General features: G+C 38.9%; 3 protein-coding genes across 5 annotated transcripts; all 3 read right to left on the bottom strand.

The window, feature by feature from the left end:
- Positions 1 to 912: 912 nt before the first annotated feature.
- LOC140788888 (metal tolerance protein C2) lies at positions 913 to 10,329 on the bottom strand. 3 transcript variants are annotated; one of them, XR_012109113.1, is made up of 10 exons: positions 9,690 to 10,287; positions 8,280 to 8,388; positions 4,974 to 5,013; positions 3,797 to 3,873; positions 2,861 to 2,949; positions 2,652 to 2,721; positions 2,481 to 2,514; positions 2,240 to 2,390; positions 2,067 to 2,156; positions 913 to 1,490 (listed from the first exon to the last, which is right to left on the bottom strand). XR_012109113.1 is itself a non-coding variant. In XM_073138391.1 (10 exons), exons 1-10 carry the CDS (start codon positions 10,138 to 10,140, stop codon positions 1,389 to 1,391), a joined length of 1,218 nt encoding a protein of 405 aa, XP_072994492.1. In that variant the 5' UTR covers positions 10,141 to 10,329; the 3' UTR covers positions 913 to 1,388. The 3 variants fall into 3 exon arrangements, 2 of the variants coding, with proteins under 2 accessions (XP_072994492.1, XP_072994493.1); XM_073138391.1 differs by having other exon boundaries at positions 2,481 to 2,519; positions 9,690 to 10,329; XM_073138392.1 differs by lacking the exon at positions 4,974 to 5,013 and having other exon boundaries at positions 2,481 to 2,519; positions 3,797 to 3,877; positions 9,690 to 10,279.
- A 470-nt stretch (positions 10,330 to 10,799) lies between these two features.
- LOC140789295 (uncharacterized) lies at positions 10,800 to 12,375 on the bottom strand. The gene has a single exon (XM_073138949.1). The coding sequence runs from the start codon at positions 12,095 to 12,097 to the stop codon at positions 11,093 to 11,095; it is 1,005 nt and encodes a 334-aa protein (XP_072995050.1). The 5' UTR covers positions 12,098 to 12,375; the 3' UTR covers positions 10,800 to 11,092.
- Positions 12,376 to 13,089: 714 nt separating this feature from the next.
- On the bottom strand, positions 13,090 to 17,098 carry LOC140788120 (mitochondrial phosphate carrier protein 1, mitochondrial). The gene is made up of 6 exons (XM_073137249.1): positions 16,758 to 17,098; positions 15,717 to 16,066; positions 15,516 to 15,559; positions 14,686 to 14,900; positions 14,452 to 14,576; positions 13,090 to 13,738 (listed from the first exon to the last, which is right to left on the bottom strand). Exons 1-6 carry the CDS (start codon positions 16,983 to 16,985, stop codon positions 13,684 to 13,686), a joined length of 1,017 nt encoding a protein of 338 aa, XP_072993350.1. The 5' UTR covers positions 16,986 to 17,098; the 3' UTR covers positions 13,090 to 13,683.
- Positions 17,099 to 17,400: the final 302 nt, after the last annotated feature.

Here is a 17,400-nt window from a genome sequence, read left to right as displayed (position 1 = left end):
ATCACATCCATCTATCTACCTATTGGTTGGTTGGTTGGTTGGTTGGGTAAACAGTCAGCTTAATAGATAATTAATTTAAATACAGGAGAAAGGAAAGCTTAGTCGTCAGGGAATAAATATGACTGTAAACTTGACAAGTTGCATCTCAAACCATCCCAGGTTTTTGCTACTAACTATGGGCTCTTTATGGATAAGTTCAAAAGGGAGTCCACTGATTATTGCTGACGCGGCAGCTTTAAGAAGGATGGAAGGATGGATGGGAAAAAAAGAAGAAAAAAGAGGAATAGTGTCTGGCAACTCCCAAGCATGTATAATGTTACATGAAAAGCCAGCCTACATATTATATAATTTATATATAGTTTGTTCTTCTCATTAGAAGGCCGCATTTGAGCCCAGATTATTATTGGGAATGAGTATATATATTCATGAGATCTTATAAGCTAAAAACTAGGTTTCCATATAACAGTTTGTGTGTAGAAGCCGGTTTCTTTAAATACATGACATTAAACAGTAATTGTATCTAAGAAATTGGATAAATATCTGAAACTTTCATGTTTACGTATGTACACCCAGCTATAAAACTTGCTTACATATAACCCTATGAGAGTTCGATTTTTGCATGATTAGATGGGCATTATATATCAAAGATTAATCATTGATAACGAACAATAGCTGTACTGCGAGCATTCTACATCATGGTGTGATACAATACAAGGATGTCAGTGCTGCCGATTTCTTTACTCTTCCATGGGAATGAGAATGGTAAATGATGGGAAGAATGGAAATTGTCTCAACCATGAATTCGTACGCGCAAGAGTGTGAAAGGAATAGCATGCGATGCAAACTGATTAAAGAACAAAGAATATTACCGCAATAAAACTGACAAAAAGGAAAAAAAGGAGGAAATCCTCGTGGAAGACTGCTTCAAGGCATATAATATCAATCAGAAGAGTACACTTCTCAAAAAACAAAAAGGTACAGTAGTAGAGTACCTTTTCATCGTTACAGCAGCACGACAAGATCCGATCTTAAGATTCATATACAGCAAAATACTAGTTCCGAGTGAAAAAGCATTGCGTTTATGTTTGATGAATGCTAAAATACAAACTGTAGGATGAAGAGAGACATATGAACTGTCCTACATCTTTATAGTTTCCAGGCATATGGACCTGATCATCATAACGACTGGCGGGATTTAAGGGACAACAAATAATTCAACTACTACTCTAGTCAATTGTATCCATCGACAGTGGATATGCTATGCCTAGCTACAATGACTAATTCTATACTTTTCTTAGCAGCAATGGCTGCAATAAATATTCTGAAAGGAAAAACATTAATTGTGAAGAAGTCTTTCTTCGTATCTTCCAAAGAACCACAAAGTGGAGCTACAAATGTTGAGTTTGAACTGCCAAATCCTGTATGCCCAAGTCATGATACAACCCATGTACATACTGTAAGATTTGACGATCGTCCGCCCCTTTTCTTACCTGTTCAAAACGTAAATGGAATTAAATATCTTAAGTTAATAATATGGGCATATCATGTGGTACACACTGTACCCCCACAAAGATAACATGCAATGTATCTGCACGTAAACTTAGTGAGTTAGTTTCCTCGATGCCTGAGGTGACCATCATATTCATCTATATCTGGTGGTCAGCCGCCCCCCCCCCTACTATCATTCTTTCATAAGTATCTTCTTTTTTTAAAAGTTTCATAAGGATCTGATGCCTGACCTTTCATAAGGATCTTTTTTTTTTTCTTAAAGTTTCACAAGGATCATATTCACCTATCAATCATGCACATCTCATGCAAGGACATGTTCATGACCTTTACAAATATTATTTGTTGCACTGCATATGCAAAGTTGCAAACATGCCTATACTAGCATCTATTGCATGACATGGAAGCAATAGTTTTCCAAGTGAAAACCAGCCCTAGATTGGTCATATGTGGGTTAAATCTCATTTTGTAAAATTCTAAATTTCTAATTGGAAACAAAATCCACAACTGAAGGTTCAGCCAAGATTACAAGGCATTATGAAATAGTCACTTCCATTTACCTGGATTGAGAGAGAACCAATAGTATAACCAGGTATTAGTTCCCAAAACCGAGCTTGAGAAACTCCAGAAACATCCTCGAGAGAAGTTATCTAAAGAATGGTCATCATAAGATAATGAGATGCAGCCATCAAGTACTAACGAAAAGACAGAACAGTAGGACATGATTATATACCTGTCTGCAACATTTGCTGAAGGCAGAAGAGGGTACGTTTGCTGGGGCCATTTGCAGTAAAATGCTACCAGCTGCTTTAAAAAGTGGCAAGGCAACCATGAATATTGCAACTGAAACAAGACCCAAGCACAAGACTTCTGCATTCTCAACCCTAGAAGTGATAATAGAAAATCAGCTAAATCACCTCAGGAGGGTAAAATCTTTCAAAAGTATAAAAGGAGTTTCATAGGTACTAACTTACCCCAATGTCAGAAACCATGATGCCAAGATCAAACCTGCACTGAGGAAAATAATAAGTTCACTTAGAATGGATCAATTTGAAAATGGAAAGGACAAAATGAACAGAGAAGATACTGCTATTAGACTAAAGCAGATTTGTTCAGAGTACTGTTTGATGGTAATTGTTCTGTACCTCCGAATTGAATCTGCAAGAACATGTAGGCACACAGAGTGGTAGTTCATATCCTCAGCTTTCCTGTAAACTGATAATAAATAACTAATCTGTGAGATTCCTAATCTGTAAAATGGCACTCGACTTAATTATGTATGATAGGATAAATGTTCTTCGAACAGAACTTTCTACTGCTAAACACCATAGTAAAAATAGTAATGAGAATATACCAATGTTAATACGTGCATAGCTCTGAAAGAACCAAACGCCGAGCAAATTCACCAAAAGGTTTGTCACAGCAGAAACAATTAAGTAGTGCCTATAACCAAAATCATTTTAGCAAGGGAAAGCAAACAGAACTTAAGACCACTTATAGAAGATCAACTAATAAGATTCAAGAGAATAAAAAACAAGAAAATCAAGTGTGCTGCTATATATGCTTGCAGTTCTTTGATATGTCTTACTTTCTGACTTTAATCCTGCCAAATTGAGCATGGGAAATACATATCAAGTAATCTAATGCTGAACACAAGAATTATGAGTCCGAAGACTGTCGATATTCTATTTCATTGACAATTTGACATGTATGATTACCTGGTACTGCACTTCATCATTTTACTCTTATGAACTTAACATTTATGTGTATTCTCTATAAATATCTTTAGAAAGAGGAACAATGGTTGGTATATCCACTAATGAAATGAATGGACATATTTTGATTTCATTAAACCAGCATCCTATTATATCAATCAACACAAATGCTCAAGTGCCAGCCAATATATTGCAAAATGTAACCAGATATATACAAGCATTACCCTTTGTATGAAAAATCAAAATACAGTATTACAGCATGGACCTTTAGTATTAGTGTATTACACTAAATCATTTGCCTCATAGTTGATAATTCAAGAAGCACGCAGCCTTTGAACATCATTGAAGACTATTCCATGCACAGATTTGGATAGTATTCTCATGGTTTACATTGATAATATCAGATGACAGTTGCTAATTGCTATCAGTATGAACTATAGACAAAAGAATCACGACGATCACCAGGTCCCACTCAATGACCGTTGATATAAGAGTGATTATCCATTTAAATAATCTGCATACAAGAATAGAAGCAAAGAAACGGAGACTGACAAAAATACAGGATACAGGCTTACTTGTGCTCAGATTCATCTTGTATGAACGCATGGAGTGCTTCAACAGCCAACGAGAATGACATAAACAACAGAAAAAGCTGTCTACACAGGTAATTACAGCAACATGTCAATATGTTAGTCTGAAGCAGATGGAAATCTAAATAAAAGTATAGTAGCATTTCACTAGGAAAAGAAGAATAACTAATGTAGAAAAAAAAAAGCCAAGCTACCTACTGTTAAAGAATGCTAGTCAATAATCAACAAAATCTTCATAAACTATTATACAATATTCAATCTGCTTAAAAAAATAAGATCATGATGTGAGGTTATATTATATGTTCCATCGAAGGTTTATAACAATAGTAAGCAATTCTGCAGACTAAAAGAGAAAAAAATGAGGAAAGATACAGGTAAGATTTTATTCAATCATGCAAGACAAGTTGGACCATATGCAAGTATACATAGATGGCTGTTAACTCGCTTCCAGAAGAACTAAAGAGCAAATGATTGGTCCCAAATGCTTCTTGAATCTTCTCTTAAGAAATAGTCTTTAACATGTTCTCTCAGTTATGAACAACAACCTGGAGGTCCCTGGACATCCTTTTTCAGTCTTGCAACTTGCCAACACGAATCATTCTCATTGTCAGTTTTTATCTATCGGTGGACAGGGTGTGAACAGTTGCAACTCTGGGTGTCTACTTGAAAAGCCACTAACTGGATTATTACTTGAAAAATGATGTATCTTCTTGCCCAACATATGCTTTTCTCTTTCATTTACTATAGGTTGAATGAATAAGAATGTCTTTCAAATTTCACCCAACCCCTCTTTGTTAATGTACCCCTGAAAAGTTACGTAAATGAGTTGCAACATGTTTTACCATTCTAAACCATCTAGCAAGTTTGAGCAAACTATACTTTTAGAGCAAATATGCAGGGCTTTAGCCCATTTATTTCAATAGTGGCATCAAGGCCACAAGCCACTTAACTGCTTCAGTTCCTAGCATATTTTATGGGTCATAAAGTGTATATATGGATTAAGCAATACTTGTCATAAATGCTCTCCAGCAGAAAGCTCCTAAATATATCACAATCAGTAATAATCATCAATTGATTGTCAGCAGAGTAACAGCCAAGCTGCAAAATTTCATCAGAAAACTCAATATGAACATTTATTAGAAGATGAAACTGGGGTGTTTACAGCATTTGTGAAGGCAGACAAGACCTCTAATCTTTTGTACCTAAAAGAAACAAGGAAAAATAATTAGATATACATAAAGCATCAAAACATGAATCAGAACATAAAAACAGTAATATTTTTTCAGCACAGTTACAAAATTGTGCAGCTTAGGGATGAAGTAAAACTATGTGTTATGAAGTAAAGACTGAAGACATGACCATGCTAAAGTTATTGCAAGGACTCCTAAAGGCATTAGGAACATTTAGGATTCCTAACTTACTAAGATTTTTTACTTAGAGGGCTGTTAGTCTATTTGAAATCTCATCTCCCCTCTATGAGAACCTATAAATATGAGGAGACGCTAGAAGGGTTAAAACACACCACCACAAGAGGTTGTGAGAGCAACAACTTGTAAGAAATCTAGTAGAAACTGTAGTGCAAATATAAAGTGTAAGTCTTGCAGAGAGAAGAAATAAAAGAACATAAGTACTTGAGTTGGATTGAGAGTGATTTATCCCTTGCATTATTTTCTTCTGATATATGTATTGAAACCAGCATGATCTCCGTGGGCATGGCCCATATTCGGTGAACTACATTAAAATCTTGGGTCTGTCATGTGATTGCCTTTTTTCTATGCTATGTTATCTTATAATCTCATTGTATTCTCAAAACTAAAATCTTGAGATTTCATTGTATTCCCAACAATTTGTCCTTGAGCGGTGGCTCATTATTTCCGCAGTGTGAGATGATCCTGCAGTAAAGGCGATGAAAGAGTTCAAGATATGGGCCGACTACTGAGATCCGTAGTCTGTGGTGATGGACGATTAGACAGGCAACCCTATCGTTATGATCTACTTTCCCTTAGAAGGGCATTTATGTCGAGTGATAATTGATAAGCCTAATGTCACGTGTGATAAAAAGTCATGGTGGGGGTGAATTGAGTTAGCATACGGCAGGTCAAACCATGCTAACCAAGACATTTGTGTGCATGACTTATTACTATCATGATATTTAGTTATTTATAAATTCATACACTTTCCATGTCGAATGTACTTATATTTGTGTTATCTTACTAGTGCTAATATCACTTGTTGAGCGTTAGGCTTATCCATATTTGACATATGTTGTAAATTGGCTGTAATCATGACGAGAGTTTTGTAGCAGTTTACCAAATAGATCATTATAGGCCTACTTTTATAGTGTAATATTATTGTAAGGGGTTATGTTTTTCACTTATATTCGAGGACTCCACCACCAACTTTTGTATAATGTATGGATTTGTGGCTTACGAGCCTCTATTTTGTTTTCACTACTTTAGTCTTATCTAGTGTTGGATTGTATGTTGTTAGGCATTTTGGCCTCCATGTGAACCTCACATAAGGGCAACCTCACGTGGAGGCATGTAGCAAGTTGCGGATGTTTCAAGTTTATTTTGAAGACTTTGATATGACTCGGACTTCACTGATGTCGTCTCGAGCATGGATACACTTTAGGAGTGTCTTTGTTTCTTGCTTTAATATTTAATTTTCAAGAAAATAAGTTTTATGTAAGTTGCGTTCGAACGCGGATGGAGTGAGTTCGAACGCGGTTGTGAATGTAGTTGTAAATGCGGTTGTGAACGCGGTTGTGAGAGTGTGCATTGTACGTTCGAACGCCCCGTTCGAACGCACTGTGAACGCCTGCATCGCGTTCGCAAATCCAGAGAAGTGAAAAACAAGCGCATTCTATCGCGCGTTCGAACGTCTGCATCGTGTTCGCAAATCTAGAGAAGAGCAAACTCGGTGCGTTCGAACGCGGTCGGGGGCGTTCAAACGCGGTCGGCGAAATTGTATTGTTTAAGGTTCATTTTGAGTTGTTTGGGTTAGCCTTTAAAAGGGATGTGGATGGCAACCAAAAGATTATTAAAGAATTGAGTTTTGCCTTGCCTCATTCGTCTTCTTCATTCTCGTTCTCTCAATCCCCGGCGACGCCGCTTCTAACCTCCCTCGACCGGCCAATCACTCTAGACCCTTAGGTGCGGCCCTCTCCTTCCCCTTCTTCCAATCTATCCAACACTTGCCCTAACCCTTCAATCAATCATAACCTTTCCATCACCACTTTTCACCGGTGCCACCCCACAAACGTCGGTTTACCTCTAACCACCATCATCTTAGGATCTCATGCCTCCATCCATGGATCCTAAACAGACCACCCTGACGTTCGTCCACTAATTGAACGACATCTCGAGATCCCCACATCTGATTCGCCTAAAACTTGATTTGTTGGAAAGCACTTTTCTGGAGCTACAACATATCCAAATTTCACGTCGATCCGACGGCGGCATCTTTCAGGATCTTATTTCAAAGTTCCGTATCAAATCTAGTCCAGATCAGAGAATTGGAAGAGATCGAACTTTAACCTAAGAGGAGATCGTATCAGACTTTGCTATTGAAGTTGTCTTTATGCCATCAGGAAATGAAAACCTACCTAATACTGTTATTTATATGTCTATTTGAACTCTCATCACCACTCTATAAGAGTCTATAAATATGAAAAGAGGCTACGAGAGTTAGAACACAACACCACAAGAGCTTGTAAAAGCAACAGCTTGCGAGAGATCTAGTAGAGCGTTGGGTGAAACTATAAAGAGGTGTGTTTCTTATAAAGAGAACATGAGTTCTTGGGTAGAACCGAGAGTGATTCCTAGCTGATATTCTCTTCTTGTAATCTATACGTAAAAATCTTGTGTCTCTTATGTGATCACCTTTGTTTTCTTTTTCCCATGTTCCATTTCCTAGACTCTCGCGATATTCCCAAAAATACGACCATGTTGGGAGCTAGGGATAATTATAATCTAGGGAATTATATACATTTTTAGAAGAACAATATCACTTCTATGCACAATATCAAACAAAAGACCAAAGCGCGTATATATACATATATGTGTGCGTGTGTGCATGAGGGTGGGCATGCATGTGTGGATATTGTGTGTGTGTGTGTGTGGTTGTGCGTGAGTGTGGGCATGTGTGTGTGTGTGTTGTGCGCGCATCCATGTGGTGCCAATTAAAACCACAACTGGTAACTATTTCTATATTTTAGAAGCTTTATATTTTATTGTTTCCAAAACAACTTGATTGGTGGATACACCAAGAAAAAATTTGAAAAGGCTTAATGTTAACATGGCAAAGTAAGATTTTATAAGCCTAAAACAAATGTCAACTTAATAAATTTCTTTAAAATAGAAAAAATAGAGTAGGTATGTAAACAATCTATATTATATATGGGTCCACAAATACCATAACAAAAATAACAGGTGTAATAAACCAAATATAGATTCAGAAATCCAACCCATAAGTGTAAATTTCATCAGGCTTCCCCCGGGAGGCAGCCATGGCAAACAAGGAAAATGTTAAGAGTCCACAACCAAATGTCAAATGGAAAGCATCTGATACCAAGCCTGCAAGAGTATATTCAAGGTGTTAAATCTTGGGTATTACATAGTGTAGTTACATCCATAAGTTACAGGAAACTTACTGGATCATTAAAAGCTTCACAGTACATGAAATAACAACACTTATATCTCTATTATAATATTAAGATATCAACATGAAACCGAAATACGGAAATAGATGAGATTAAAGCATTGATGGCCAAAACTACTAGAGCATATAAATTAAAAAAAGAAGATCAAACAGATTAAGGATGTTTTGAGGGAACACTGACATAAGACACTGAACATCTGCACAATACTATGCTATGCAAAGTGTTTCCCAAAGGAACTACCACATAAGAAAACTATTTGAGAAAGAATATCCATCAGAAGGAACCAATATTATTAAGGCAGTAAGTAGAAAGCTTCAGAAGAACCTTTTGACATGTTCTCTTTTAACAAACCACTATAAGTCAATTGAAACATCGTAATTGCACAGGTGATAATTATCTGACAAATGCATGGTCAGGATCATGTAACAAATATCAACCAGGACACTTAGATAATTAGCTATTGAACCATGACAGGGGAAGAATCACATGTGCTGTTTTCAATTCATTGACTAGCAACCCAGTACTTTCCTTCTTCAGATCAACTTATTATTTTCTTTATTGGCAGTGAATGGTGGAAAGAAATTCATAAAGCCAAGCTGCATTCTCTACCGTAATTGTTACATGTGTTTTACTTAGTTAGTAGCTTAATATCACATGCATTGCTTATGACTTTCTGATAAAATCTTTTCCATGAACTTTCAACATAAAAGTTGAACATGATCATTGTCAAACTACAATATCATAATATGCTCTATAAACTCTCCAACAAGCACTTAATTACTCTTCTACTTCAGAATATCAACTAATTATGCACCTTACATCTATATTTAAGATGTTATGTATTTTCTGAGATTCACTTACTCCAGTATGACTCCTTACCCTATAAATTAAAAACCCTAAAACCCAAAGCTAGGGTTTATCCTATTTCACAGGGATTGATCTGAAAGTATTTCTAACAAATCCTTAACACTAGTGAACCAGTTATGAAGGATCAAATATGGCAACTGCCAAATGGCCAGTAGAACATAAGTCTGCAGATAAATTGCTTTCTGTTGATATACTGTACATTAAAGATTAGCAGTTCAAGATTCACAAGTCCACACAAACAGCATTTCTCAAGCACAAAATAGAAAGCTTCTTAATTGTCGTCACAATTCTACCACACAACATCATCCAAATCACATAGAAAGAAGGGAAAGACAAGAAGACACCGACCTACACGCCCGGTGAAGATTCCGATCAGTAATTCGGCCGTCGAGTAAGCGACATTAAGCGAGATCATCAAGGCCAGACGCTTCATCGGCCGATTCCCCGACCTTATCGCGCGTACCACGGACAACATCACCCCCGCGGCCGTAACCTTCTCTGACGCCTTGAGACCAAAACCTTTCCCGTACTCCAGCGGCGGCATGCTTATGCTGGAATCGCTCCGCCCGAGCTGATGTGGTCGAAGGGTTTGGCTCCTCTGCATCGGGAACGGCGAGGGGAGATCGGATTGGCGAAAGGACTGCTGCCGCGAGAAGGCGAAGCGGCGATCGCCGGTGGCGATGCCGTAGTCGGCGTTCCATTGCTGGTGGGGATCACCGACGGAGGAGCTACGCGGGGGAGGAAACTTTGGGGTGGTCTCGGAAGCGAGGGGTTCGTAAGAAGCGATGCGGTCCTCCATTTCTGGATCCGAAACCCCTAGCTTTGGAGCGGAGAGGAAATCCTACTTCTTGATCCGATCGGGCGTGGCAGAGGCAGTCGAAAACCGGCCGGCATCGGATCCAAAGGGATAGAGGCGATTAAAGGGTGATATTTATTAGTGGACGACGACCAGGACCCCTCTCTTCTTAGTTTTATATTGGAAGTCGGTAATATATTTAGGGGACTTTATATATATATATATATATATATATATATATATAATTTCCTTTTTCTTCTACTCTAACAACTACTTAATTACATATTTCAACGAACTTAAATGATATCCTGGGATTTTTAATTATCTGAGCACTATCTTAGTGGCTAATAACTATATTACTAATACAATTTAATTTTATTAAAATATATAATTTAATCTAAATATTTTAATCAAGAAATAGTAGGTCAAGTGAGCTGATTAAATGAAAAGAAATTAGGCTAAATCATATGTATATAAGATAAGGAGATCCATAGGGCTAAAAATCTCTCTAACCCCAATTATCCTGGTGAATAGATTCAGAGCTACCTATTAAAAGCCTCCTAAGAGTTGTTCTTTATTAAAGTACTACAGCTTGATGAACAACTGGAAAAGATTTACTGAGATTAAATAGCAAGCATCCTTCCAATCTTAGAGCAGAGGCATAAGTCTAAGCAAGAAATTATTCATTACAACCAAATAATACAACGAGGTACAACAGAATCATCTATTACTTGCAAATCAAAAACTTTTTTCTCCAAATGTTCCAATTCATTCTACGTCTTCTTATAGATCTCTAAAAAGAAGAAGAAAAAAAAAAAACTGAGGAGAAAGAAAGAAGTTTTAAAAAAGATAACAAAAGCCCACTGAAACCAGAGAAGCCTTCACAGACATTAAAGCAGAGAATTATATATACACTGCAGGCACCAGTCACTCTCTTCCTCATCTTCTTATCCGCTTAATCCCTCATCGGAGTCCCACCGCCCTCATCGCAATCGCCGACGCTCTTCTCCGAGCTCACGTCCCCTCCTCCCTCGTTCTCCGACGCCTCCTCCTCGGCTACAACCTCGTTCGCGTTATTGCTACTCCGGCCATTGCCGTCCCTAATCCCGCACTGCCTCTCGAGCAGCTGCAGCCGCCGCCTCATCTCCTCCATCTCCCTCTCCATCAAGAAAAGCCGCTCCTTTAGCGTCAAATTCTCCTCCTCCAGCCTCGCTATGTGCCCGTCCTGGTCATCCACCCTACTCTCTAATAAATTCTCATCTCCTCCTACTCCTCCTCGGCCGCCGGGGTATACCATCTCGAACCGGCTCAGATCGTGGTCTAGCCGCCGCTCCACCTCCAGGTGCTCCTCGACGTCACTCTCGCTCGACCCTTCTTCTTCCACGTCATCGTCTTCCTCCTCCTCGTCCCCTCTTGGGGACTTGAGACGGATCAGGCCCTTCATGGAGCCGTACCCGTCGACGCCCCACTCCTCCTTGGCCATGTCGACGAGCCCCTCCCGGCTCGGGGAGAATTTAGGAGTGGGGAGGATCGCCGGGGTCACCGGGCACGGCGAGACCAGTGAGGCGATCCCCCCGGACTTCTTCGCTCGGATGATAAAGGACGTTGTGTTCCGGGGAGCTCCGAAGCGGGTGAACTTCTTCTTCGGGTAGAATCGCCGAGCCTTGACGCGGTTCTGGAACTGGAGCTCGTGGAGGCGAGGAGGCTTGTAGCCGGACACACCAACGCCACCGCCGCCGACCATTCCTCCACCCCCCGCCCCCGCCGCCATGTTGCGCTTGTCGGCGGCCTTCTTGCCTTTCCAGTTCGACCTCCCCGGCTTGCCGCCTCCGGCTCCGGCGGAGAAGACCGGCCTGGGGTTCTTAAAGCCCATCGGATCGTCGGCTGCGAGCATCTGCGGCGGAATCGGCGGCTGCCACATCCCGAAGCTTCGATTCATCATCTGCGATGGATCGTCCATCGATTCCTCCGTCAACAAGCCCTTAGATCCCTTGCTGCAAGAAGGAGAGAGTTCAGATGATGACGACGAAGACTAGAAACGGAAACCCTAACCCTAGATCGGGATCTAGGGAGATCCTTAACCCCCGAGCACAAACCGAACCCTAATCCTAGCGTTAGGAGAGACAAAGAAAAGGAGAAGAATCGTTGGTTCCTCTTATTCGCCTTTTCTCTTCTCGAGAGAAACGACACCAAAAATCTCTTATTAGCCGGGAGATTCCGAGAGAGAAATTGATCCCAATACCCGAGCACAGAGAGAAATGGAGGGCTATTTATAGAAGAATGGAAGGGAAACGGACGGTTCGATTTCCTCGCAAGCGGATTGACGGATACGATTCAAGCCCGAGGGTTCGGTACTAGATCGTCTGTACCAAAAGGCTGCAGGAATTTCTTGCGGTTAAACGTGCTGCTGCGCCAACCATAGGTCGCCAAGTACCCTAAACTCCTGCGGTATCAGAACTTGAAGCTTCCAATGAAAGAAAGGTTTCTACTATGAAAGAAAGAAAAAATATTGCCTCATGTAATAGAGATTAGAAAATAATAAAATACAAAAATTAATCCTCCTCAGACAGTGATTGACTGCCAAATTAGTTTAATTTTTTTTTCTTTTTCTTACAAAAAAAAAAGAAACTTTGCAGTAGATCATCTACAGGAATCTCAAGAAAGGTGTTCCCTGATCCTGTAATTTATTGAGGACCAGGCCCAAATTTGATGCAGTATCTTACACAACATACCTAATCTGAACTACTTCTATGTTTTCAAGTTTTGAAAGGTATAGACCATTACAGAAGCAAAAACCTTTCATAATTTCAAGTTTTAAAAATACCATTGCATTGAAAAGAACTTCTATGTGATCAATTAAAAAATTGCCTACTTCACAAGTGAAGGTTTTCCTACTTCACAGTAACTTTGAATAAGATATTAGTGTGAGCAAAGAACAACACTATGCATTACTTACTGAGAACTTATTACCACATGAATTCTCATTAACATGATAGTAATGTGATAGAGTGCTTTATTACACCAAAACAACAACAACAACAACATCTAACCAGAACTTTGTCAAACAATGAGCTTAGAACTGGATTTTTCATTCCATACAAACTTAAATCATCAACAACTGTGGAATAATTTGAAAATTTTGGGTATCGAACCAATGTACAGTGTAAAAAAAGTTCAATAAACCATGTATATACGGAAATTAAGTGAGTCTTCTACGGAGCAATCAGCATTGAGAAGGCTATGCTGAAATCCTGAAATTGCCACCTAGTTCAAGCCATGAAGAGCTGTGAGAAGTGTTGAATTTTGTGGTTCTTCTTTATGGAGAAAGTAAATGCCGGGAAAATCTTGTGTATATTCCAGTAATCTTAAAAAGAAAATCAGCATCATCATTGGAACACCATTTAGCATGTTTAAGATGTCCACTTTGTGCTGAATGCAGCACCAGTTCTCTCTGAATCCAGGAAACTGACAGGAAGAGAATTTTATGTAGCTTCTCTCCCATTTTTTATGGAAGCATGTCAAAAAATGCTCTAAAGAGTCATGAGATCAGCTCAAGCAATTGATTTCATCCAAATCACGGGGAATACCTCCACTTGTTGGCCTGCAACATTTTCATACAATTCTTAGGTCATAATAAATAAAATCATCCAGGAATGCAATATAATTAACAATAAAATCTATTGAACAAATTCACAGCATAGCAGCTGGGAATTATCTGGGAGGTTGGGTATGTGAAAGAGAACAACTTTCAAGGGAAGTAACTGACCAGAATCTCTGTTACTGTGTCACCCTGGTAGTTAATGAATTACTGAGTCCAATGTCAAGATTAAATTGGTTATGCATATATGCAGATGTGAGAATCTATTCGGTGCAATTTTGCAACCTAATAATGGGCATTGTTTGCAGCCAACTGAGTCCCCATCTCCTCCGTAAGCTCCTTAATAATGCAACAATGACAAAGTTGAAACTGAGAAATGAAAAAATTTAAAAAGTATATCGATGATATTGCCTGAAGTTGACACTAGTTTATTATGTTATGGATTTACTGTATACAAGCCTCATAATTTACTTTCTTGCTACAATCTCCAAGAAGCCTAACTTTTCCTACACCGAAGTTAGGGTTCGCTAGCAAACTAAAGAATTTTATCATATCAAAATGACCAAAGTGATTATTTCTGGAAATTAGTCGGCTAAGTAAAAGTCAAGAGCAACTCATTGAATAAGATTAGAAGAAAGAGCACATCTGAGCCCAGATTAGTGAAACAGAAAAGCAGCTAACATTCTGTGTAATTCTCATAAATTGGGTGTACTTACAATCCTGTTAATACTTTAATGGTATCATAGAAGAACCATTGCATAGTTACAACGGGTCCAACAAGTGTGATTCGAATAGGAAGGCTTCTTGTGAACAAACCAGGAAATCCTATGCTCTTAACAGCCTGTACAAAGATATGATATTAGATAAACAGTCATATAGTAGGATGAGTATTTGCATACCAAAGAAGACTTTGAAATTTACCAAACCAAGAAGAACTTCAAAGAACTTACCTGCATTATACTTTTAGCCTTTTTGTTGTAAAGAGAAGCAACAATGTTGTCTGCAGGATTTGAAACAACGGTACCAATAGCACCAGAGGCATAACCAGCCAAGCAAGTCACTCCAAGTTGTTGAGTTCTAGAGCAGTCCTCTTTTCTCTTTTGGAGAACACTAAGATACAAGAAGTCGATAGAGTGCTCGAATGTTGAAAACATTAGGATAGAAACTGCACGAGAAGAGTTCCATACTCAGCTTATGATAGAGATATAGAAAATAATGATAGAATTGATAGAATATCAAAATATAAAAAAATGAATAACAACATCCAATTTCCCTAAAAACAGTCTTTAATCACAAAAGCTTCAGTATGTCAAAGTAATTAAGAACCACTTCCTTGGAACTTTGGAAGTGAATGGCATATGAAATACTATCTACTTTTCTTAATAACCATCCATTCGCAGCTATGAACACCACATGTTTCTCCTCAAAAGAATGTCAGGTTACTTCAGAACAAAATTAAGGTATTACTAGAAGCAAATATTACAATAAATGACAATATCCAGAGTATATCCTTTATTTGAGCAATATGAAGGAAATATTTCAACAGAACAGTGAAGTTGCACAGCGACTACTGCCATAATAGCAGTAAGTTGGTAACTCTTCTACATGATTGATGCTAAATGATATTCCTTTTTGTTTAACCATAAATTCAATTCAACATCTGATGCGGGGAACTGCACTGGAATTTATTCAGAGAATCATGGTATTTAAGCCTCCATTAATTTCAAAAAATTGAAGCACGAGAATGAAAAAAACTGAAATAGAGAAATTGTGAAATTACAGGGAAGATTCCGACACCAAAGTGGCAAAAGTCCCCTGTAAAAGCTGCAATACAAAAAGCAAATGAAAATCACTTACAAAAGTTCAAGACTGCAGAGAAAAGAAAAGGAACATAAAGGAAGCATGTTAATGTTTAAGTGGTGCCTTAAGATCAATCCAAATAGAAGAGAAAAAAACAACTATACATCACTTAAATGCTCACCCAGGCAAGCCTTCAGAGGCATATAACTTTGGGAAGCCATCAATCAAGCCCTTCGCAAACTTGGGCTGTGTCTGGACGCGAACTTTGACAGCTTCGAAAGGAGAAAGGGCTACATCTGCTATTACTTGAGCAGATGCACTGCTAACAAAGAAGATCATGCTTTTATTTTGTCCTACCAATACATCAGAATACATCTTTTTGAAATATTCATAAAGCCCAAACTTGCAGCCACCTTGAACACCATAACCGAAAAACTTTCCAGCCCAGCCTCTCCAAAGGGATGAAGGTCCATGTTCCTTTACCAGAACATTCAAACCAGTGAAAATGCTATTGTACTTTGAAGGATTCACCTGGAATAATAAGCTGAATCACTTTTTATCGTCTTGCAATCTAAGAAAAAGTTCATCACCACAGAGAAGGAGAAAAAAAAAGAACAAATATCCACTACAACAGAGTTATAACTTATAATACGCAAGAAAGAATCAACTCTTCTCCTTGAAAGAATCTGAAAGTGTAAAAAGATCTCCTTGTCGATTGGACATTGGATAAAAGTTGCTTGCAAAGAATACTCGTCCTGGTGATCTAAACCACAAGTCAAAAGGCATACTCTAGCACTCTGAACAGAGAAAAAGGATTCAAAAATATAATTTCCAGTTACAAGCACTCATGGAAGTAAATGATTTCGTATGTCAATATACTACTAGAGACAGAAAGAATGTAGCATGCATAAGAAATTTCCTTTCGTTGAACTATAGTTCTTCCTTTAGCAATTGAACTAACAAAAACTTTCTGATAGAGCTAAACAATAAGAACGAACAGAAAGTTACTTTAAGCGAGAAAGAATCGGACCTCAAGTAGTTTATATTGCTATTTCGTAAAAAAGAACGCTAATAATGATACGAATCAACCCAGCAAGGAGATACCTTTTTCTAAGAAAAACCAACAGATACGAATCAAAAGAAACCTCTAAGAGTTCTAGTTCTAGTTCTAGTCCAAGCTCAAAGATCCCTCCTCTTTACTTCTAAATGATCAAGAACTCACCTGCATGTTAACCTTCAAGACATCGAGAGGAGTGATCGCGAGATGGGTCGTCCCGGCGCTCAGCATCCCACCAACGGCGCAGAGCGCGTAGTACTCGGGAGAGAAGACCCTCATCCCCTTCCACCAACACTTGCCCTCGGTTCCTCCTCCTCCTCCCTTCGCCGCCGCCGCCTCTTCCATCCTCCCGAGACGTAGCTTCTTCTCGCAGCCTTTGTGGGTTTCCGCCATTGTCGAAGTCTTCCGAGCTCTTTGGAGAGAGAGAGAGAGGAGAGAGGGAGAGAGAGACAGGGGAGTAAGAGAAGAAAGGAATGGTCTTCGCGGAATCGGAATTCTCGTGAGAAGAACGGACAAGATCCTCTGCGTCCTATAATGTAAGGCTTTAACACCTCCAGATTACGTGGCATTATATTTGTAGCATGAATGTAATAAAGTATTACACTGATGTTGCAGAGGATCCTTCTCCTCTTCTGCCTCTCTTTTTTCCTGGAGATGGCAAACGAGCCACGTAAGCTTTGCCAGGAAAAAAAAGGTCACATTCGACTTTTCTTAGATCCTTTTAAGCCCTAAACCCTGGTAGAAGAAGTGAAACTACCAAATTACCCTTACAGTAGAAAGATCGTGCGGTAGAGATGCTCCGATATCG

The sequence above is a fragment of the Typha latifolia genome, chromosome 5, assembly GCF_019914945.1.
Source record: "Typha latifolia isolate L0001 chromosome 5, TyphaL0001v2, whole genome shotgun sequence".
Classification (NCBI taxonomy): domain Eukaryota; kingdom Viridiplantae; phylum Streptophyta; class Magnoliopsida; order Poales; family Typhaceae; genus Typha; species Typha latifolia.
This window is presented reverse-complemented; position numbering and strand designations above follow the sequence as displayed.